This window comes from Podarcis bocagei (genome assembly GCF_964188305.1).
Source record: "Podarcis bocagei genome assembly, chromosome: 15".
Lineage (NCBI taxonomy): Eukaryota > Metazoa > Chordata > Lepidosauria > Squamata > Lacertidae > Podarcis > Podarcis bocagei.
This window is the reverse complement of record NC_138141.1, coordinates 29621156-29644870: the sequence shown is the minus strand read 5'-3', so window position 1 is coordinate 29644870 and position 23715 is coordinate 29621156. Positions and strand designations below refer to the sequence as shown.

The 23715-nt window shown below is 47.2% G+C and overlaps 1 protein-coding gene across 4 annotated transcripts in view; it reads left to right on the top strand.

The window, feature by feature from the left end:
* Positions 1–23715, top strand: part of FLI1 (Fli-1 proto-oncogene, ETS transcription factor) — a 118887-nt gene that overhangs the window by 59952 nt on the left and 35220 nt on the right. For all 4 annotated transcript variants that reach the window (XM_081172631.1, XM_081172630.1, XM_081172632.1 and 1 more), the window contains 2 exons: positions 14174–14385; positions 20532–20689. In XM_081172631.1, the coding sequence (XP_081028757.1) occupies positions 14174–14385; positions 20532–20689 (370 nt within the window). The remainder of the gene's footprint in view (positions 1–14173; positions 14386–20531; positions 20690–23715) is intronic.

Genomic DNA, 23715 nt, shown 5'->3' with positions numbered 1-23715 from the left:
GGACCCCCAAGCTACGAACCTGCTCTTTCAGAAGAAGTGTAACCCCATCAAGAGCAGACGATCTCCCACCCATCCGGTCTAGGGAACCACCCACTAACAGTGCCTCAGTCTTATCTGGATTGAGTTTCAGTTTGTTGGCTCTCATCCAGTTCATTACTGAGGCAAGAAGAAGAAGAAGAAGAGTTTGGATTTGATATCCCACCTTTCACTCCCTTTAAGGAGTCTCAAAGCGGCTAACATTCCCCTTTCCCTTCCTCCCCCACAACAAACACTCTGTGAGGTGAGTGGGGCTGAGAGACTTCAAAGAAGTGTGACTGGTCCAAGGTCACCCAGCAGCTGCATGTGGAGGAGAAGAGACGCGAACCCGGCTCCCCAGATTACGAGACTACCGCTCTTAACCACTACACCACACTGGCAAGACACTGGTCCAGCACTTCCACTGCCTCACCTGCTGATGTAAAGGTGAAACAGAGCTAAGTGTCATCTTCATACTGCTGACAATGTACTCCGAACCTCTGGATAACCCCACCCAGCGGTTTCCTGTAGATGTTAAACAACATGGGGGATAGGATTGAGCCCTGCAGAACCCCACATTGAAGGTGCTATGGGGCTGAAAAGCATTTCCTAAGCAACACCCTCAGGGAACGACCATCCAAGTAGGACTGGATCTACCACAAAGCGGTGCCACCCATTCCTAGTTTGGAGAGTCGCTCCAGAAGGATAACATGGTTGACGGTACTGAAAGCTGCTGAGAGGTCAAGAAGAACTGACAGGGACATGTTTCCTTTGTCTCTCTCTCGACAGAGGTAATCATACAGGGCAACCAAAGCAATTTCTGTGCCAAAACCGGGTCTAAAACCCAATTGAAATGGATCCAGAAAATCAGTTTCTTCCCAAAGCACCTGGATTTGGTCTGCAACCACTCTCTCCAGAACCTTGCTCAGGAAAGGAAGATTAGCAACTGACTAGTAGTTAGTTAGGTTTTCCGAATCCAGGGAAGGTTTCTTAAGGAGTGGATTTAGCACTGCATCCTTCAAACAGACAGGGATCACCCCCTCTCGTAAAGAGGCATTGATCACCTCCCTGGCCCAGCCGCCTGTTCCCTCCCTGCTGGTTTTTACCAACCAAGAGGGGCAAGGGTCTAGAGCGCTAGTGGTCGCCCTGACCAATCCAAGCACTGTGTCCACATCCTCAAGCCTGACCAGCTGAGCCTGAATCGTTAACTGGGCCTGTGAACATCCTCACATTGCATTCTTTCTCTTCCTGTGAGTTTTTCTTTAGGCAGTCCTATTTGTTTTTGATTGTTCCCCCCCTCCCCTTTAGTCTTCAATAAAACATCTCATGCTGGAAGTGAATGTTTTGGTGTTTGAACCAGACTCTATCAGCAACACCTTGTGAATGTTTCCTAATGGGCTTCCGCTAATTGTTCTGGAAATGGCGTTGGGATAAGGAAACAGGATGTTGCAACACAATGCTTATGAATGTAGGTGGAATAATAGTGTCACGGGTTGGTTTAAGAAAAATAATGAATGGGCATTGCTTGTAGATGGTGGATCAACATAGCAGACTTCAGAAGCAGCTACGTATGTCCCTCATCTTCTCTGAATGAGTTGTATAGACTGGTGGTTTCCCAACTGTGTTCCTGGGGAACATTTTGTTCCTGGTTGAGAAGATCAGTCATGACAGACAAGATTCCCTGGAAGATAGGATGTCCAATACTGCTGGACTTTTGTTATAATGGTCAACCCACAAGGTAGCACTGGGCTAGTTTTAAGGCAAATTTTCATTTCATCTAGTGTGGGATGGGATTCAAAATTCAGTAACTGAACACATGTTTACATGTGTGCTGGTCCCGTGGGTTACCCGAGAGGCGAGGTCCAAGTCCGGTCCATGGTCAAAAGTGCAACATGGAGGCAGTCCATAGTAGCTGAAGCTGGGTGCAGGGCAGGGAGTCGGGTGAAGTCAGGAACAGACTTGCAAGCAGGGAGCCAGGGCAGGTCAGGAGCTCAGGCAGGAAAGCAGGAGAGGATTCAGGCAGGAACTAGCAACCAACAATGTTGCTCCCGCAACTTGGGACTGGGGCTCGCCGGCTTTTATCTGCCCTGAGGCATAGGGCGGCTCCGATCCTCTGGTGACTCACTTCTCCTGGCCTGGAGGTGAGCACTCCTCCTGCAGAAACTTACTTCCCTCCACCTCTCTGCCCTGAGCCTCTGAAGCTCAGGAGAGGCTGGAGGGTTACCGGACCCAGAGGCAACCTCAGCTTCCTCTGACGGGGCTGAGAGTGGAGCACCTGCAGGCAATGGGTCCTTCATCACCTCAGGAGCCAGAGCAAACTCAGCTGGTGCCTGCCCCTGAGGATCCAGCACAGGTGAGGACCCTTCAGGCTCAAGCCCCAGCCCCGGCTCAGCTGGTTCTGCAGGCGGGGAATCCTGTGCAGGCTGGGATCCCTCAGGTTCAGCATCCGAGTCTGAATCCCAAGCCATCACAGCATGGATAAAGTCTTAGGTTCAACTCATAATATCTTCTGTTAGTGGTGATGAGGGAGACTTCCAGCTGAGACCTTGAAGAGCCCACTGCCTCTTTGAGTGGACCAGCCTTCCCCTGACCCACCAGATGTTTGGGACTTTGGTTTCCATTATCCCTGACCTTTGGGCATGTTGGCCAGGACTGATGGGAGTTGTGGTCCCACAACATCAGGAGGCACCGGGTTGGGGAAGGCTGGAATAGAGAATACTGGTTGAGATGGGCAAACAGCCTGAACTTCTGGGGGAGTTGTGGTGAGCAGGAGATTGGTCTCTGTAACCTCCATGGTGATTCATGAGCTTCGCCTGACCATTCTCCTGCTGAGGTTGCATGGGTAGCCTCAAGCTTCAGGGAAAAATTTAGCAGAGCTGCAGTGGGAGAGTGTTTCTGGAAGGCTCTGTTTGTGTAAGGTACTGAGGCAAGAGAAACAACAGCAAATTAGAACCGAGAGTTCCTGCTAGTCTGCCCAGTCAGTGAGCACAAATGTGGAGATCTATGCCCAGGAACCGAATTGGAGTAGCCTATTGATAGATACTGTTAACAGGGGTGAAGAGATAAGTAACTGAAGTAGACATTACGTAGCACTGTGATCCCGACTGATAGAGTAGTAGTTATTGGAAAATGAAGTTTTAGAATAAGGGTCGAGATCATTTGCAAGGGGGTCGGATAGTTTATAAGAAATCATTGAGATACTAGTGAAATTCATGGTGGGGTTTGTGGAATATATTTATTAAAGGAATAGTGCAATGTTATTCAAAATGAAGGGATCGTGCAATATGCATAGAAAGCTGTGCTTATTGGGGGTTGTGAATTTTATGGAGGGTTTGGAGGAAGTATCTGTGTATTTGAGGAATGTGATAAATGAAGATAAATGAAGATGTAACCTATTCAGGGAACCAGTCCTCATTAAGAACAAATCAATACAGAATAAAGATGACACCGAATATTCACAGAGTGTTAGTGAGTGTCCCCCAGGACATGAAGACTAGGTTTCATAATTTCAGTGATAATATTAAAGGCTTTGAAAAAGGATGAATTAGTAAATAAGAAAAAAAGATAAAATCAGAAATAAAATTAAAACTAAATACGTTTGAGAGAAGTTTTTTTAAAAAGGATTTTAATCCATAATGGATAAATAAGGTATTTCAGAAAGCAGAAGTACACAGCAAAATTGTCACTGTTATGAGAAAAGTGGAAAAGATGAAAGAAGAAAACAGATTCACCGAAGCAGCGAGCGAGATTGATGAACCTTAGATAAGCCATTTAGCGGAAGAAGAAAACGAATCTAGTTGTGCTAACAGTGAGAACAGAGGCATTGAAGAGCTCAGCAAGTTGCTAGAAGAATTATTAGCAACCATCCTAGGAGGAGCATAGCAAGGGGGGTGCGGTAAGTGTGGTCTGACCCAGGTGTCCCCACTGAGGGGGGTGACAAAATGGTGGACGGCAGTCACTGCGGGGCCTGCAGCGCACCCGAGCCACACATCTCTCCTGGGAGTGACGTGGTGGCCACTGGCAGAGGAAGAGGTGTGCCGGAGAGTGCACCGCCCCTGGCAGCGAGATCCCGGCAGGGTGCCATCGTGGCTGCCCCCCGCCCATGCTGGGTGCCACGCCTCTACGGGCGGTGCCCCCAGGACGCGTGCCAACCCTGCCCCACCTGCTCTCCGCCCCCCGGTGCTGGAGCATGAAGCTCTGCCACTGGTAGTGGCTCCCCCTCAGCTGTAGGGCGGCTGAGTGGGAGGAGGCAGGCAGACTCCTCAGAGGCGCTGCGGTGCCCCCATGGGTGGCTGGCCCCGCCCCCAGGCGCAGGGCATGTGCGCTGCCCCAGGCGCCCGATCGGCTTTCTCCACCACAGCATCCTAGGAACGAAAGTGGATCGTTGTCAGCTGAGCCAAAATATATATACAGTGGTACCTCTGGCTGCGAATGGGATCCATTCCAGAGGCCCATTCGCAACATGAAAAGAGCGCAACCCGCAGCGGCATGTCTGCACATGTGTGGATTGCGATTTGACGCTTCTGCGCATGCACGTGATGTCATTTAGCGCTTCTGCACATGCACGAGTGGCGAAACTCGGAAGTAAACCTTTCCAGTACTTCCGGGTCGCTGCGGGATGTAACCTGAAAGAACGTAACATGAAGCGGACGTAACATGAGGTATGACTGTACTGGGCCCGGGAAAGTAGGCAAGTCCATGGGGAGGAACTCACAGGTGCTTTGGTCTGGTCTTTTTTCACTCCTGCACAGCACTGAGCAAAGTCCCTAGTCCTCCATCTGCTCTGCAGGATTTCTCAGGCCTCTGGGGCAGGTTTTGTGGGGCTAGGAGGGTCAAGCGGAGGACAGAGGAACCCTGTGGTGGCAACAGTTGTCTGCTCATGCTAGGTTGGATCTCACACTTAATTTGGATTTTTTTTTTGAGCATTTCCACTGCTGAAATAATGCTATAGGTAAAGACTGGATCGTCTCCTGCCACACTGGTGTGGCGCACCACACTCTTTGAGAACCACTGCTGTAGATGAATCAGTGCGGAAAAGGGCTGACCCCACAGTGAGGCAGAGGGAGGCAACTGCCTCAGGCAGCCCATTCTGGGGTCCTTGAAGGGCAGCACTTAATTCATTGTTGTGTTTTTACTGCCGTTGGGAAGTTTGTGCCTTGACTTGAGGAGGCGCCATTTGTTTACTTCATTTATCAACAGCTTCCTTTGGGGAAGGGGGTCAGAGGTCAGTGGCAGAGCTCATGTCTTGCAGGCAGAGGGTTCCAGGTTCAATCCCTGCCATGGCTGGAGAGTCTTTCCTGCAAGTGCTGACCAAGATGAGCCAATGGCCTGACTCAGTCCAAGGCAGCTTCCTGTGTGCCTTCCTATGAAGCATCTCAAAGCAATTTCGCAACGAAGAACGGCATCTTTAACATAAAAAGTCACAACAAAGCATGTGGTGTATTCACGTATCAAAACAATAGTTAGCTCCTCCAAATGCCTTCCACACCGGCTCTGCTTCAAGATAGGAAGTTTGGAAATGGCTGGCTTGGTTTTGTTCAAAAAGACATTTGATGTCCGCTGTGGTTCTGCGTCTTTTTATTTCCTTTTGATGTGGCGTGCTAACAAAAGGTAACCTTCTGACCGGAGAGTCGTCCTTTCATATTCCCCCTCACCCCACATTTGTTTATCCTTTCTGAATGGGGAAATCAAACCGCAGGACCGTCGGACAGAGCGTCTCTTGGTCTGGCTGGGCACGTGGCTAGAGAGGCTTCTAAACTTTCCTGCACCAGGAATAAAAACCAAAGCTTCGGGAAGCGAAAAGGACTTAACGCTCAAGCTTCAGATTAAATCAGAGAAGTGAACAGGGCTGCAGATGGAGATGGATTTTATTCGGAATGATTTGCCGTGTTTCTCAGCCCAACCAGCTCCACATCCATCGCCTGCCTTCCTCTCCCTCCTCGGAGGAAGTTTAACCCTTCTCATCTCTATGGCTGGCCCTGCCACGGGTCACTGGGAGGCAGTTGCCTCAGGCGGCAGGTGTTGGGCAGTGACAACAGGAGCAGCAGCCCTCCAGCTGTTCTTCCTGAGGACCTGATCCCTTCTGTGGGAGAGGAGAGCTGTGCATGCTCCTCACACACTAGACTTCTGATGAAGGATGCTACCTAGTCGCTAGTGTCAAAGCAAGATCAAACTGTTGATCCAGTGGGTTTCTATGAACAGATTAGGGGTGGAGAAGGGGAACACAGCATCTTGACCTTGACCTCAGGTAGCAAAATGTCTTGGGCCAGCCACACAACCGATTAAGACCACTTTGCCTGTGGTGTCTGGGGCAGGGGACAACTTTGGTATTGCAGAGGGGAGGGTTAAATACCCACCGAATCTGCAGTCTCTCTCCCACCCCCCATTGCTCAGCTGATTGGCAGGGAACAACTGATTGGCAGGAGAAAGGAGACTGGAGCCCACTTGCAGTGAGATGGGTGAATGAGGAAAGGGGAAATGCATGGCCATTTTTTTGAGCAAATCAGAATAAAGTTTCCATGTCACATAACTTTGGCTGATTAGCAAGAGGGGGACACCACGAGTCACATAAAATTGGGCACTGCCTCGCATGTGTCCTGTGGGCAACTGTTTGCCCACCTTTGAACTAGACACAGAAAGGAAGGACATGCTTCTCAGATAGTACATGCATATTAACTGAAGAATGTGCATATTACCCAGAGAGTATTCAAAAACCTTTTTCAGATGCATGCATTATTTCCAAGGCCTGTTGGTGATTGTGTCTGTTGACTGGATAATATATAAAATGTTGTTGAGATATTAATGATCCTCATTCCTTTTTTGGAGACTATGTACACTGACTGGGAAATGTGCACAATTCCCTCTATGGGGCATGTTAAATGTGCATAATGGCCAGTTGCAGACCCTCCAAGTGTCCCTATTTTCCAGGGACAGTCCTGGATTTACAGAAGCTGTCCCAGTTTCTGATTTGATCCTGGAATGTCCTGCTTTTCCTTAGGACATCCCTATTTTCATTGGATAACTGTTGGAGGGTATAGTAGGATGTCCCTATTTCCATCAGATAAATGTTGGAGGGTATGGAGTTATCCAACCCCAGAGTCATCTGAAGGCAGCCCTGTATAGGGAAGGTTATTTTTAATGTTTAATGTTTTATTATGTTGTGTATTTGGGAAGCCACTCAGAGTGGCTGGGGCAACCCAGTCAGATGAGTGGTGTATAAATAGTACAGTTATTATTATGGAATAGGACACCCCTATTTTCATTGGAGAAATGTTGGAGGCTATGCAGTTGTTTATGCACATTAGCAACTCCACAGGCATTGTACCTAACTGTGCGCTTCATTTAATCTCTCAGTTTTGCATGCGAGACAAAACCTCTTAGCAAAATTCAATATATTGTTGAGAAGGAAGAGTGAAGCCTGTTGCATGAGCAGAAGTCTGGCCTGCTCACATGCAGAAGGTATTGGATACTATTATTACCTTGTCATGGATGCTTTAGTTGAGATTCCTGGAGGTTGCAGGAGGTTGGATTAGAACCAGGCACGTCCAACAGGTAGATCGTGATCTAACAGTAGATCACTGGACGTCTGTGGTAGATCACTGGCTCCTCCCAAAGAAGCTCAACAACTTTGGCTCCCCTAAGAAAAGCTCGACATTTTTGCCCTACACCCCAAAGAAAGAAACGGGGCTTACCTTCTCCCTAAAAAAGCCAAAAAGGGGGTAGATCACCACCAGTTTTTAATTCTGTGAGTAGATCACAGTCTCCAGTCTCTTGGGAGTTGGCCACCCCTGGATTAGATGATCCTTGGGGTTCCTTCCAACTCTATGATTCCATCTTCCTCTCCAGGTTGCTAGCATTTTGTGGGAGGGATTCAGAAATTTAGGTTTGCGAAATTAAAGTAAAGCTTTCACACCAGCACAACTAATTTACTTTAAAAAAACAAAAAACAAAAAAAAACACACCAAACAGGGTTTTTTGTGGTTAGGAAAGTGATGCAGAAATGCACCCCAAGGTGAATGAATAACGAAAGGGGAGGTGCAAGGCCACCATGTGAGCAAATCAGAATAAAGTCTCCTTGCCATACAACATTTGCTTTAACCAGAAAGAATGCTCAGTGGTGAGCAAACATAGTCTAACCTCTCTGTATGTTTTGTGCAAGAAAGTAGCAGGATGAAGTCTCAGTGAACAAGTCACCTGTAGCAGCCCCTTCCTCCAAAGACCTATAGGCTCATGACTTCCCTCCTTTTCTTGCCCTTTAAATTCTGGCTGTAAGGGAGACAGAAAGTAGAGAAAGCTGCTGCTTTCTGCAATGCAACGTGCTTCACTTATTTATTCGTCGAGGAAGTGGTTTGGTTTGCAAAGTAGCCAGTTCTTGAAACCATCTTCTCCCTGGCCCCGAGCATCTCCAGCTGAAAAGACCATAAAACCTGCTAAAACAATATTTACAACTGTGTCTGCAATATGCGACTGTGTATTTATAGCCTTGGGTCAATGCTGACAAATAGGGATGCCTAATTATTTCCCCCCAAAATGAAAGGAACAACAAGGGAGAGGGAGGGAGAGAGTAGGGAGAGAGAAAGCGAATCAATGCATGCACGCTTGGAGAGAGAGAGAGAGAGAGAGAGAGAGAGAGAGAGAGAGAGAGAGAGAGAGAGAACATGCTTCTCTCCCCCCCCCCCCCCGCCGCCCTGGTCTGGTCTGTGGGCAATTGAGCGGCGCTGTAAATTGTTATGTACATACCAGATGTAAGTGAGCATTAAGGGGAAAGTGGGGCGTATTTGGTGGAAGAGGCAAGGCTCGGAGTCTTGAACTGATTTGCCAGCTCAGATCAATCCAGCACCAGGCCCAGGTGGTTCTTGTTGGGATTAGCATGACAAGTTTAGCCCGGCTGCCAAATCAGCTGCAACAGTTTTGGCTGCCTCTGCTCTGCTGCTCCAAACCAAGAACAGAGCGCAGAAGACTCTCCTGCATGGGAGGCTTTTCAGCAGAGGTTGGATGGCCATTGGTCAAGGGTGCTTTAAGCTGCGATTCCTGCCTTGCAGGGGGTTGGACTAGATGACCCTCAGGGGTCCCTTCCAACTCTACAATTCTGTGATTAAGAAGGGATGTGTGTTCAGTTTTTTTTAATTGTCTGTTTATGGATTTATTTCGAACCATTTTGCTTTCACTCTTCAGGTCTCCCTCCTTCCCTCCCTTCTCCTAAGAATATGCCTGAGCATCATTCCTGCATTGCAGGGAGTTGGACTAGGTGACATATTTGCTTCCTTCCAAGTTGACAATTCGGTGATTCTATGATCTGGGCTAGGAGAGATTTACAGGGATGGGATGGACAGTGGATTGAAAATGGCAGCCTTACAGAAGTGAAATGGGTTTCAGAAGGAAGAGCTGAATGTTGCTCAGCTGGTTGGTTTTTTAAAAAAAGTGTGGTAAGATCTGTCTGTATACTCTGGACCAGCTCTGCACATCTCATGACCTACTGAGCTGATGAATCTAGATGAGTGGCCCTGCCAGATGGTTGTCAATGTCAAGGCTGCTGCCTTTGCAGTCCCAACAAGACCAGGAGGTTTAAAGGAATTCTAAAAAGCAGCAGCAGCAGCAACAACAGCAACCAGGCCATATTTTTCCACCTTCAACATGACCGCGATGGGGGGGGGGATATTTTCCTGGCATAAAGATGAAGCAACAAGGAATGCTTGGCCTGTTTCACTGCTGGGAAGGTGAGGTGGACACTTATGCATTGTCAAGAAAGAGGAGGCTGTATCCAACCCTATTTGCCCTATTCAGAGTACACCCATTGGCATTAATAGGCATAGCTAATGTAGGGCCATAAGTGGTCACCTCTGATTAGAAGCTGGATATGGCTCAGGAAACACATCCCCCCCCCCAAAAAAAAGTCAAATGATGATACAGTTTTTGCATAGATTCTGCACAGGGGCGCCAACTTGGGCCACAGGTTGTGGGTGCCCAATGGCACCCACGACATAGTGTGATGTCATGGTGTCATGACGTCATGACATCATGTTACAACAACGCTCTGCAGCAGCACTTCTGAGGACTGGCAGGGCCTCCGACGTGATCTCTGAGGCCTTGCACATCTTCCCCCGTGACTTCCGGGAAGGGCCTCTGACGTGACTTTCAGTAGAAGCCAGAAGTTGCATTGGAGCCTGTGCTGTGGACCCACAATTTTTTTTGTGGGTGCCTTGGCCCTTAGGGCCCCCTGTAGTTTGTGCCTATGATTCTGCATATTTAGACCTGGATCTAGGTGTGGTTGGAGAGTAAGGGGCTGTTGAGAGGTAAGGGATTATTCCCCCTCCGTACTAATGAAGCCGTGCTGATGTGAACGGCTTTTGTGGGGTGGAGGAGGAAAGAGTTGTGAAAAGCACCGCTACAACTCCACTGTGCTTGAAAACGGTAATATGAAACTCCCCGGCTGGAGCTGATGTCCAGAACATCTGGAGGGCAGCAGGTTGGCTAAGGCTGCTCTAAAACATTTTGACTGTCTATTTTTAAGGGTTATCTTTTTCTCTTTTTTTGTCGGTTTGTTCTTCACTTCCTCTGTTTCAGCAGATGTGCTTTGGTATGACGTCAGCTGGACGTTGGCTCCCAAATTGCAATCTGGTCAACACTTGATTCAAGGAGTCGTTTCAAAACACAGCTCAAAATTGCTTGGGCGGATTCTTCCTCAGAGGGCTCCTTTTGCCCTGAGAAGCATTCAGAAGTTCCAAAGTCAGGCCTGTTATTGTGAAGCGACAATCCCTGACGATGTGAGCCAGCCACCCCCTATATCTGATGGACTTAAGTGGTTCCCAAGTCAGTTGTGCGGAAGTCTTCGCCCCACCCAGGTCTGCAGGCTGCAGATAAAAACTCTGTCGCGCTTTCCTTGATTGCTTAGTCTGAGATGAAAGAGAAGTGAGTTAAGAGTCCCAATCTGAATTATTCCCAGGGCTTTCTCACTTCCCTCTGAGTTCCCTTTAGTTCATCTGCTGCCTCCTGTGTGTAGTGCACTTATTCCACTGGAATATATTCTCTAACCTTCCAAAACTAAGAGCATCATCGGCCACTTATCACCAGGGATGGAGAAAACCACCAATTTTGTCTTTTCTCAGGCTTCTTACATTTTCAGTCTTCACCTTAGTCCACCCCATTTCCACATCAGTTAGTAGGCAAAAACTGGCAAGCATTTTTGTGAGTATTTTTTCTCAGTGTGTGCATTTTGCAAACACTTCCCTAGAATGTCACGTCTTTGTGTACATTTGTCTCAACAATATATGCATTTTTGGTATGCCTAAGCTTTCGCCTAAAATAATGCATTTTGGGACACAGTTTTTTTGGCTGGAGAACTAAATAAGCGCAATGAATGAACTTGCGCTGACAATTCGGAGAAGTGCAAATTTTGAAGGTTAGCAGCAACTGAGTTCACTTATTGGTTCATGAAGTGCACCTTGCGTAGATTGGCAATAAAATGTGAATGGAATAAGAATCTCCCCACACCTTCCATGTGGTTGGTTTCCCTTTGGAATAGCTGTATGTAGACAGGAAACATGCATAATATGGCCCAGAGTGCAGAATTCAGTCTTCAATGAGTTTCAGTTTTGTTTATTTAAATTGAACGGTAAATTTCTTTCTCCTATGACAGTCATCAAGTGTTTACGCCTGCAACCAAGTCTCAGAAGCCAGACGTTGATGGTGCTTGGATGTGTGGGTACAGTGGTCAGTGAATGGGGGCTTCAGCACCCCAATCAACTCTTTGTCCCTCCCCATCGCTAGCAAAAATAGACTAAATTGTGCCAGTTTTTATAACAAATTTAGGTCACAGGATTCAACCTTCCTGGATGAAAAATGCTTTAGAGCAGGATCTTAATCTTTTGCGAGGTGAACTGTACACACAGCCAAGGAACTAGGATAACAAGATGTCTAGATTTAGGGCTTTTAAAAATTGGTGTTGCGTTGGAAAACTCTAAGGACCCTTGGGTGGTTTCCTGGAAAGGGTTGCTTGCTCTTGGAGAATGGACTATTTCTGTTGTTGTTTCGTAATCTACAAAAAATGCACATGCACAGGTGTGTCGCAGTGACCTGCCACAAAAGGGGGAGAACTATCTGTAGCTCTGGTTGACCACCTGGTGATATGTTTGCCTCTTCCACCTCATCCAGCACCTTCTACATGTTTTCTGTATGAATTCTTTCCATACCTCTGTGAGCTCTTAAGGTGTTTTTCCTAGTGACGCCCCACAATCGTCTCCCTATCCCTGCAGCCATAAAAGCGGCTGTCTTCTGTAGCGCCATGCAGCTGTCTTGGGGGGTGCAAGGGTGTGGTGCTGACAGTCCCAGGAACCTGGGCTATGTTCAGCTTGGCCACAGACAGAGCCCACAGCAATGTGCCAGGAATGCAGATCTACAAAATGGGGGAAAGCTAGAGAGCTGGCTCTCCACCAAGGGCAATAAAAGGCAAGAGGAAAGCACAAGACCCCTCTCTCAAGTTCAGTCTGGCCAGCTTTACAAAGATCAGGACAGGCCATTGTGTTGCAGGGAAAGAACTTGCCTAGGTTGCTTCTAGCCTGACTGGGCAATAGAAGCCTCTTTATCTGCTGCTGTAGATTACTGAAGGAGCCCAGTGTGAACCATAGAATTGTAAAGCTGGCAGGGACCCAAAGGGTCCCTTCTTAAATTTTGATGCCCAAAATTGGACACAATATTCCAGGTGTGGTCTGACCAAGCAGGATAGAACAGGACTATTACTTCCCTTGATCTGGACACTATACTTCTGTTGATGCAGCCTATAATAGCATTAGCTATTTTGCTGCTGCATCACACTGTTGACTCATGTTAAGCTTGTGGCTCACCAAGACCCCTAGATCCTTTTCATATGTACTGCTGGTATGCCAGGTGTTCCTCATCTTATATTTGTGCATCTGGTTCTTCCTGCCTAAGTGCAGAACCTTACATCTGTCCCTACTGAAATTCATTTTCTTAGCTTGGGCCCACTTCTCCAGTCTGTAAAGGTCATTTTGAATTCTGATTCAGTCTTCTGCGGCATTAGCCACCCCTCTCAGTTTGGTGCTATTTTCAAATTTGACGAGCATCTTTAATATTTGTTGCTGCATCTCCTTTGAGTATCTGGATGTTTACAAAGGTTGTCCAGGATTTTCAAAATGCTCAACTTGCAGACACTGAGAGTCACCAGAGTTGGGGCTTCCATCATAGCACAGCACATTCTATGCATTAGCATTTTCCAGTATGAGGTGAATCTTCTGCCATAAGCAGCCTTCTGCATATGAAGCCATGCCAAACAAAAGGGCTGCTACTGTCATGGGGCCTGATTGACCAAACTGCCTCCACCAAGTGGTTTTTCATATGTCTCAGCCCTCAGTCAGGATGGGCTAAACTGTTGATTTTGGGTTCTTTCAGCTTCTCATTCTTCCAATCTCAAATTGCAAATTTGCAGTTTCAATTTCCAATCTTTCAGTTTGCGGGGCGGGGAACACACACACATCCACACCAGCATTTTGGTGTAGATTTCTTCTAATTTTTGCAAACTGTTTCCCCTGATAAAATGCTGTGGGTTTTTGTTGTTGTTTGTTTTTTTGTTTTGCTATTTTGACTAATATACGGTAAATGATACTGATGGTGATGATAGCAGCAGCAACAATTTAATTTAATTTTTTATACCCTGCCCATCTGGCTGGGTTCCCCCAGCATATTTTAATACATATGATTTGGTTAGAGAAGTTCACCAGATTCAGAGAATTGCAGATTTTGTAGGACAGCTGTCTTTTACTTAGCATATTGTTTTGGAAGGTGTGAATTAGGGAGGTTTGCATTAAAATCTGAGCGTAACTGGATTTCACCCTCACTCTGAGCTCTTAGCTATTTCTTCCCCAGAACCCTCTCCAGAAAAAGGGGAGGCAGTAGACTGTTGGTGAATCTTTTGCTCCTGGTTCCAGTAAGTTCCAGTTAAGAGCAAGAGCCCAGGGGTTTCACTTAACAGTTGGGTGGAGGTGCAAAATATCTGATTCAATCTGCAACTCTGAGGCAAACACTAGTTTCAGGTAAAGCCTGCCTTGGCAGCTGCTTGCCAGCTCAAAGAGGGAGCATAACTTGAGTTTCTAGTCTAGTTTTGACAACCATTTTTAATTTTGGGTTTCTTCTCTTTGGCATCCAGGAGGCCCTCTCCGTGGTGAGTGAAGATCAGTCCCTCTTTGATTCCACCTACGGCGCTGCTGCTCACCTCCCCAAAGCAGACATGACAGCCTCAGGGAACCCTGATTACGGCCAGCCCCACAAAATCAACCCTTTGCCTCCTCAGCAGGAGTGGATCAACCAGCCAGTCCGAGTCAACGTCAAGAGGGAGTACGAGCATATGAATGGATCCAGGTGAGGAAGGACAAAAGGCTGTGCTGTATTTCTAGAAAAAGAAGCGTCGGAACTCACCATTAACGCTATAGCTTGTTTTCTTATGTAGTGACGTGGGTGGCGCTGTGGTCTAAACCACTGAGCCTAGGGCTTGCCGATCAGAAGGTCGGCGGTTCGAATGTGACGGGGTGAGCTCCCGTTGCTCAGTCTCTGCTCCTGCCAACCTAGCAGTTCGAAAGCACGTCAAAGTGCAAGTAGATAAATAGGTACCACTCTGGAGGGAAGGTAAATGGATTTCTGTGCGCTGCTCTGGTTCCCCAGAAGTGGCTTAGTCATGCTGGCCACATGACCCGGAAGCTGTACGCCGGCTCCCTCGGCCAATAAAGCGAGATGAGCGCTGCACCCCCAGAATTGGCCATGACTGGACCTAACGGTCAGGGGTCCCTTTACCTTTTACCTGTTTTCTTATAATGGCAATGGTGCTCACCTGACAGGTGCTGGAACTGCAAAAAAAGCCCTGACAAAATGTGTGAACAGGATGCCTTGGTGCCAGCTTGGGATCCTGTGTGCGGAAGCTCAGAAAGGCACACAGCGGAGATCCTCACCTCTGGAGTTCAGGTTGCACTCTCCTACTGCAGGGCCAACAGTCATTTTTTCCCTCCTGAGGTGAAATGAGAAAGTGAAACCCTGCACAGACCCACACCCACCCACCCTTGCCAACCTCGCTGCTTACAGGAGTTGTGTAGCTGTGGCCTCCAGGTTCTGGCAAGATCTCTGCAAGATCTCTCAGAGACCTCATGTGGCCTTCACAAGACTCTGGTAAAGTTGCACGAGGCCTTCACAAGATTTCACAGGACTCTTGCGAGATCTCAATGGAACCTGGAAACTGTCACTAATTTTCCTCACTTCTCCAGCAGTGTGTGTGTGTGTGTGTGTGTGTGTGTGTGTGTGTGTGTCTTCCCCTACATCCAAGTAACCAATGCCAATTCCCCCCTCCTGAAATAGAATTTGGTTCTAGATAACAGCCTCTGGCAACATGCCATAACATGGAAAGAAAAAGGAGAGTTGTTGCATGAAATTCTAGCACATACTGAAAAATAGGGATGGGGAACTTGCTGTTGCTGGACTACAGCTCCCATCATCCTTGGCCATTGGTTTTCAGACTCCAGGATAAGGGTTTAGGGTTGTCAGTTTGTGATCCAGAGGTGCTACATACATATACAGGACAACTGCCTCTAGATATGTCAGGGGAATCAGAGCTGGCACAGGGATGCCTTCTGCTTGCTCCATTTCTCCCCTCTATTTCCAGTCTCTGTCTCCCTTCTGCATCTGCTTAGTGCAGTATCCAAGGAAGGTGTCTCATCAGAGCATGAATTTCTGCTTGTACAGCAGAAATTCTGCCCCCTCCCAAGTGCTCTCTGAACTCTCCCCAAATTGCTCTGGAGTTTTGGGGTAATCCCTAGAACAGAGGTCACAGGAGGAGAAGAGAGGGGAGCTCCGTTGTGCAAGCACTGATGATATGAATTTTGTATCGCTACTTTGGCTGCAACCCCAGGACTTCATTTTTTGCACTCTGGGAAGAACAAGAGGAGAGCAGGAAGAGGACTTGGGGGCAGGGGCACGAGGACCATCCACAGCTGCGACCCCTCTGCATCAGAACCCGGAAAGCCAGCACCAGAGAACAAAACTGTGCTGTGACCTGCAAATTGCAATGTGCTTCTTTGTAGAGCACAATTTCTCTCTTCTCCCCAGTAGTTTTGGCAAACTGGCCTTTGCACCTCATAGAATTGTAGAGTTGGAAGGGATCCTCAAGCATCATCCAACAATTCAGGAACCACAGTGAAAGAATCCCAGACCGATGGCCATTCAACCTCTTCTTAAAAACCTCCAATGAATGAGAGCCTGCCACCTTCCGCCTTTGTGATCCTTGCCAATCCCAATGCAAAGACAGATAAATGGAGCCAGTGACTATCAGGCCATAGGTCACCCTTTCCTACACTTTTCTTCAGAGGGGCTACAAATGGACATCTTAGCTGTGGTGTTGTTTTGCCCTGATGGCGCTTTTCATCCCATGATCAGCAATGGGGAAAACTCGCCGCTGGCTTGCTGTTTAGCCTCCCTTGTGACGTTCTTCTTTCCTGCGCCTGAAATGAGGAAATTCAGAAGCAGCGCCTGGAGGCAGATAAACAGAATTGGTGGCTCGTTCCGAGGAATCTTGTGCTCCAAAATAAATGGGGACAATATGTCAGGCTCCATGAGCCAAGGCAATATGAATTATTATCCTTCCAACGAGAACCGGATAAATATTTTCTAGTGCCTGAGACTGTGCTGGATTAGCAGCTGTTTGTTTTTTTTTTTTTTTGCAAACAGGACAACTCTGTAAGAATAATGCCTGGTGCTTTGATTTTAAAATTGCTATAGGATTATGGAACTATCAGTTCCCATCTTTGGGTGGTGGGGGGAGACGCAGAAGGCCAGTTGAAATCTTCCCTCCCCCCCAAAAAAATTATTAGTTTTCCAAATTTATAACAAACACAAAATAACAAAACATATTAAAAAGGCAAAACAAACAAACATATAAAACTTCTTACAGTTAAAAATCCAAGTTAATTCCCATTGTTAAATGACTTCCTCGCATCCTTCCTAACTGATTTTCACTGAGTCATTTTAGCAATTTTCCAATATCTACTTTCTAATAAAATTAACTAGTTCAAATTGTTAACTTCCTTTCTTTTCATGATAATCTCAATCCATAGTATTATACAATTCAACATACTTTAATCCTAAAACAATTTGGTACTTGCAAGTATTTCCACTTATGTTATACTATAAAATTTAGCTAAACATTCCTTAAATTTCTTCCAATCTTCTTGATATTTCTCCTCTTTCTGCTTGCGGATTCTTCTAGTAAGGTTGGCCAGCTCCAAAAAGTCCAACATCTTCATCTGCCAATCTTCCACTGTTGGTATTTCTTGTGATTTCCAGTTTTTGGCTAGTAAAATTCTCGCTGAAGTTGTGGCATACAAAAACAATCTAACATCTTTTGGGGGCAATTTCATTCCTATAGAAGGCCAGTTGAAATCTTTGTGAAATTTCCTCCTTTTGCAAACACAAGGGGAGAGTTTGATAATAGGTTCGAGACTCGCTCATCTTTGTATATAGCCTGAGTCCCCTCACTGGCAAAGTAGCTGGTGTCCTTGGCATCGTGCCATGCAGAAAGGCCTCCCCCCCACCACAAATAATGCTGAAACCCCATGTTTGTGGTTTGCAGGGTCCGCCTCCACCTCCACCCCGTTCATGTGTTTCTTGTACCCCGCAATTGTTTGGCAGAGCTGTGACTCTTGGATTCTGAGTAATAAACATGGTCTCTCTCTCTCTCTCTCTCTCTCTCTCTCTCTCTCTCTCTCTTCTTTCTTTCTTTTCGCCTCTCTCTCTCAGCCCCCCTCTTTACAGGGCTCCAGCTACCTCCCAAGAAAGCAGCCTTTACTCTCTTCTTCACCTGTGCGTCCAGCCAGGGATGGGCAAATCCACTGCTTCCCCCCGTAAAAAAAATGTTTAGGGGTACTCTCATTTTGACGCAAGAAAATTACCGTTTTATACTTCAAATTGGGAAAAACAAATACAGTAAATGGACAAAAGTACAAAGATTCACAAAATGTTTAGGGGTATGCGTTCCCCTGCACCCCCCGAAAAAAGCACTGGGCAAATGTGTCCCTTTCACTTGCTCTCTGGATCTGCCTTTCTGCCAATCAGTTCTCTACATTTCCACACCGGTTTGCAATTTCTTTTTCATGAAAATTCATTCTCATTCCCACATGTGAAATTCCCCTAATCTGTATGCAATTTTGCCCAATATAGATTTTTTTTTCTTTTTTGTGAAGCTATCTCCCCAAACGCGATCCATTTTGCGGTGCTCTGTTTTGTGAACAGATCCATTTTGATGTACATTTTACCCCCAGTAAATGCATTTTTATATTCCTTGCTTGCAAAATTCAGAAAAGTAAGAATTTTGAAGGCTGAGCATGACCATCATGGCTAGTAGCTCTTGGTAGTCCGTTCCTTCTCCAGGAATCCATGTACAAATCCCTGTGAACTTTGGGAAGGCCCATAGCACATGCTTTGCATCCAGTTCTTTATATCTCTACCTGGACTGGAAGAACTGCAAGCCACTGTAGACAATGCTGAGCTAGAAGCCCCAGTGGACTGACCTGATATGAGATCCTTTGGAAACCTTAGGTGGCTTTTAAACAAAATAACTGAGACAACTGCCATTCTCATATTCATCAGAGAGACCATACGTGGCTTTCTCTATCCTCAGTGAGTCAATGCTCATAGCACTGTGACCATTTGCTGCTCTCCAACATGTCCCATTGAGTGTTTATTGCATTCAGATCTCCTCTTCCCACTGTGAGAAACACCAAGGTAGTCACAGCATGGTTGCTACCTAAGAGTCTCAGCTTCTGGGCCCCTCCTAGATTGCTGAAGAAGTTGCTGTCCCAATGTTGCTGGACTTCAACTCCCATCATCCTTTGGTCTGTTTGGTTGGGACCAGTGCTTATTTTTTTTGGGGGGGGGACGCATACCCCTAAACATTTTGTGAATCTAAGTTTAGCCTCACTGAGGGGCAGTATTTCAATATGTGTAGGAAAATGAGAGTACCCCTAAACATTTTTGTTTTAGAAAAAAAGCACTGGTTGGGAATGATGGGAATCGAAGGCCAATGATATCCAAAGGACTACAGCTTCAACCCCTCAGCCTTGCAGCACCAGACACCTGAACCTGAAACCCTGACAGCAGTTTCTGCTCTCTGATGCTGTCCCATCCTATACATCTGCTGGCAGCCCAAACACTACTTTGGAGAAATCTGTAATCCCTCCAGAGAAACTCTGTAGCATGCCAAAGATTTTGCACTCCAAATACTTGCAGCTTTTAACACCTGACACTGAGAATTTCTGCTGCCAGTGAGAAATGGTCTGGCCTTCTCTCTCTCTCTCCCTCTCTCTCTCTCCCTCTCCAAGGCTTGTCTGCCCTGCAGTTCCTCAACACCCCCCCCCCGACTGCCACGGGGACATTAAAACTCCAGCAATTTGCCTCTCCAAAGACTGACTTTGGTTCGGTGCCTGGAAAAACAGTAGGCGAAATAGTGCAACCTTAAATTCTAACATGTGTAAGTTATACATCTTATTTCCATTTCCAAGCAGCCTTTCTCCCCAGAAAGACATGAGGAAAAAATTACCATCCGCCTCGAGAATATCTCAGCGGAACGTTTATCTCCTAGCCACGATAACTATGCTAGAGTAATTCTGCCTCCGCGCCTTAACAAACAAATTTAATGTTCTCAATTGGAAAATCCTTCAGGCTTGTTCGCCAGATGGGAATCCAGCACAGAGTTGTAAGGCTTCCCTTTTCAGTGAATAGGGGCAATTATTTCAACTCTGGATTTTGTGTGTGTGTGAATGTGAGAGGTGGTTGTGTGTGTTTGTGTGTGTGTGTGTGTGTGTGTGTGTGTGTGTGTGTGTGAATGTGGGAGGTGGTTGTGTGTGAATGTGAGAGGTAGTAAGTTCAGATGACACACACATACACACCCTGAAATAATATATGATGTATAATGTCCACTGTCCCATGTGGGCAAGCTCTGCTTTCCATGGGTAACACAGGCCGTGACCACATCCCCTGCCCTCCATGGGTGTGGCTGGCAGGTAAAAGGAACATGGAAGGAAGACCCTTGGTCCATCTAGCTCTTTGTTGAGACGTTGATAGTCAGCAGCTCTCCAGGGTTTCAGGTGAATGATGTTCCCACTCCCACCTGAGTTGCCTCGACTGGAGATGATGCCTGGGACCTTTTGCATACAAAACAGATGCTCTAACCACTGAGCTACAGCCTTTCCCTTTATACTTGGTCTACACTGATCATGGTCCTCAGTCGTTTCAGATGGGAGTTGCTTTAATGTCCCATGGTGGGCAGGCCTGTGGGTCATCATGGCTGCCCAGGGCTTTCCTAACATATTTTTGCTGCCCCACTTTCCCTCCTTGGCACAAGAAGCCCTCTTTCCTCTGGCATTGCAGGGGGCTGACCCATTGGATCACTTCCAACTCTACTGTTCTGTGTAGTTGCACTGGAGCTGGCGATTGCCTGGTACTGATCTGCCCCTGTGTTTGCATTTCAGGGAGTCCCCGGTGGATTGCAGCGTCAGCAAATGCAACAAGCTGGTTGGTGCCGGGACCGAATCAAACCCCTTAAATTATGGCACCTACATGGATGAGAAGAACGGACCTCCTCCCCCCAACATGACGACCAATGAGAGGAGAGTCATTGTGCCAGCAGGTAGGGGTTCAACAGTTTCTGGGACACTGACACCCATCTGCATAGCCCAGATTTGGTTTTGGTCCTAACATGACCTCTTTCATCAGAGAAATGAACAGGAATACTGTAGGCCTTCAATGAAGGGTGGTTATTGTGGTTGCTCCTGAAGGCTCCATTTTGGGGTCAGTGATGAATCCAAACATCATGGCAAGATGGCAAGTTGAGGATGCATGAATTGCCTTGATGAATCTGGTCCAAACTTGGGGAACCTGTGCCCTTGCCCTGCCCCCAGATGCTGTTGGACTCCCATCAGTCCCAGTCAATATGGTTGATGGGCAGGTTCGACAGGAGCTCTAGTCCTGGAGGGCCACAGGCTCCTCATCCCTGACCCAAAGCCTTGCCACAGCAGTTCATGCACTTGAATTACTTCAAGACTGGATCACTGCAGCACGCTCTATTCAGGGCTTTCCTCGCGCTTCATCCAGAAGCTGCAGTTGGTGCAGAATGCCGCAGCACGATTGCTGCCAGGTGTAAGGGCTTGCCAGCATATAACACCTTGTGCTCAGAGATCTGCACCAATTGCCAATTTGCTGCCAGGTCAAGTTCAAGGTTCTGCTATTGGTTAGAAAGCCCTAAACAACTTGGAACCTATGAGATCACCTTGCCCCACATGTGCCCACTTGCTGAATTGGCACTACTACACGTGCCACATAATACTCGTTCCTCATTTGTAAGAACTTGGTTGTTTAGTGTGGCAGCACCTGTGCTGTGGAACTCCCTGCCTCTTGTCGTCAGGCAGGCACCGTCACTGTACTCTTTTTGGCACCTGCTTAAAAACATTCTTGTTTAGACAAGACTGTCCAGATGCTTAGAAATGCTGAGGTGGATTTTAACCTGTTTTAGTATTTTAACATTTTGCACGTTTCAGCTTTTCTTGGTAAGCAAGGATGGTCATGCGAGGACTGTTCCAAGGAGACGGTTCACGTGCATGTGTTTTGGCTTATGCGCACCAATCCTGGTTCATAACCCCCATGCCAGATGCTATCGTGCTGTAATTACAATTGCAAGAGTTCACCTGAGGATGGAATCTGGGAGAGAGGAGAAGGAAAGCAAAGGGCATGCAGAATATATTCTGCTATGACTCTTTTCCCGAAGGGTTCCCCTGCGTGTCTAGATAAGAGTCATGAGAAAAATAGCACAGGATGCAGATAGAGAGGCAGACATGCAGTGATAGGTACCTCTGTAAAAACAGCTTCAGACCCTGATATATTGCTCCCTAAGGAGAGGCACAAGGGTGTTGTTTTTAAAGTAGAAACTTTATAGTTAGAGTTACTTTATTTTATAGTTAACTGCGGTTCACGGTAACTATGGTTAGCTTTAAATAACCCCAACCATGGTTTATGGAGCTGGCTTGTTTCAACTGAGCATGCTTCTGAACTCCTCAGCTGTGTGGAAGGAAGAGAGGAGGGAGCAAATCTAGGAGCCTGGGGAAATCTAGGATCATGTGATCTTCCACTAAACCATGGTCTGGCATTACGACCAAACATTTCTACAGCAGATTCTGCAGAGTGAATAGTTTTGGAGGAAGAAGCCATGGCTCAGTTGTTGAGCATGTGCACTGCAGTCTGAAGCGCCTAGGTTCCCTCCCTGCCATTTCCAGTTAAAAGAAACAGGTGGCAGAATGAGATGTGGGAAAGATCTCTTCCTAGAGAGCTGCTGGTGGTTAGAGTAGGCAACCCTGGGCTTGTGTCTGCACAAATGTGTCTGCACTTAAGGCAGCTTTCTGATCTTGCTATATCAGAGTCCGATAAAGTTGGCATAAGGTAAAGGGACCCCTGACCATTAGGTCCAGTCGTGACCGACTCTGGGGTTGTAGCACTCATCTCGCTTTATTGGCCGAGGGAGCCGGCGTACAGCTTCCGGGTCATGTGGCCAGCATGACTAATCCGCTTCTGGTGAAACCAGAGCAGTGCACGGAAACACCATTTACCTTCCCGCTGGAGCGGTACCTATTTATCTACTTGCACTTTGACGTGCTTTCGAACTGCTAGGTTAGCAGGAGCAGGGACCGAGCAACGGGAGCTCACACCGTCGCGGGGATTCAAATTGCCGACCTTCGGATCGGCAAGTCCTAGGCTCTGTTGTTTAACCCACAGCGCCACCCGCTTCCTTAAAGTTGGCATAAGGCCAGCCTAATGTAGTTGGTACCCTAAACTCCTCCAGACTGCACAAGCCAAGCGTGGAATTGCCCTATCAGTTCCAAGAATCGCCACTGGCGGTTAGCATTCTGTATGTCAGTCCTTGGCAGCAATGTGTCGTTGTGGACGGAATCCATCATTCTTCCTGCCCTCCTCCTCCTGTGTTGACTCTGCAGGGCTAGCGTGGCAAGGGAAGGGTGAGTGGGCGGGGGAGAGTTTGTTTTTGTCAGCAGGGTCTGGAAATATGACTCAGACCGAGGAAGCCAGCTTGTCTGAGCAAGGAGAGGTCATTTTCACAGAATTTACTACTTTCTGGAGCGCAGTAAGGAACATCCGTCCAAAAATTTTAATAACCCATCTGTACGAGATTTGCAACAGGCCGAGAGGAGGACCAAATGTGCTGGCCTGCCTGTTTGTAGCTGCTTTGCGACTGGAGACCTGCAAGAGTAGCTGAAGGGGGTGGGGAGTAAGACCTCCTGCTCTTCAGAAAACAGAGGTGCTGTGATGGGGTCAGTGTGGTGTGTGCAGTGAGTTGTTGAGTTGTGGGGTCAAATCCTGCCCATTTGGCTTCTCACACAAGCACCCACAGCTAATGCAGAAATGAGCTGTGCCCTCCCATCTGTTGATGTCACAAGTATGTCCGCTGAGTGGCAGGTGAGCGTGGCTTGGGGAAAAGATCATTGGAGGCCAAATTGGGACCCCTGGCCGGCCAAGGTTAGTCCACCAGTCCATCTGTAGCAGGAGAGAGAGGAAGACAGAGGCAACCCTCTTAGTCCCACTGAAGTCTAACTGATGGAAAAATTTCTCATCTAGCTCAGTTGGTAGAGCACAAGACTCTTAATCTCAGCA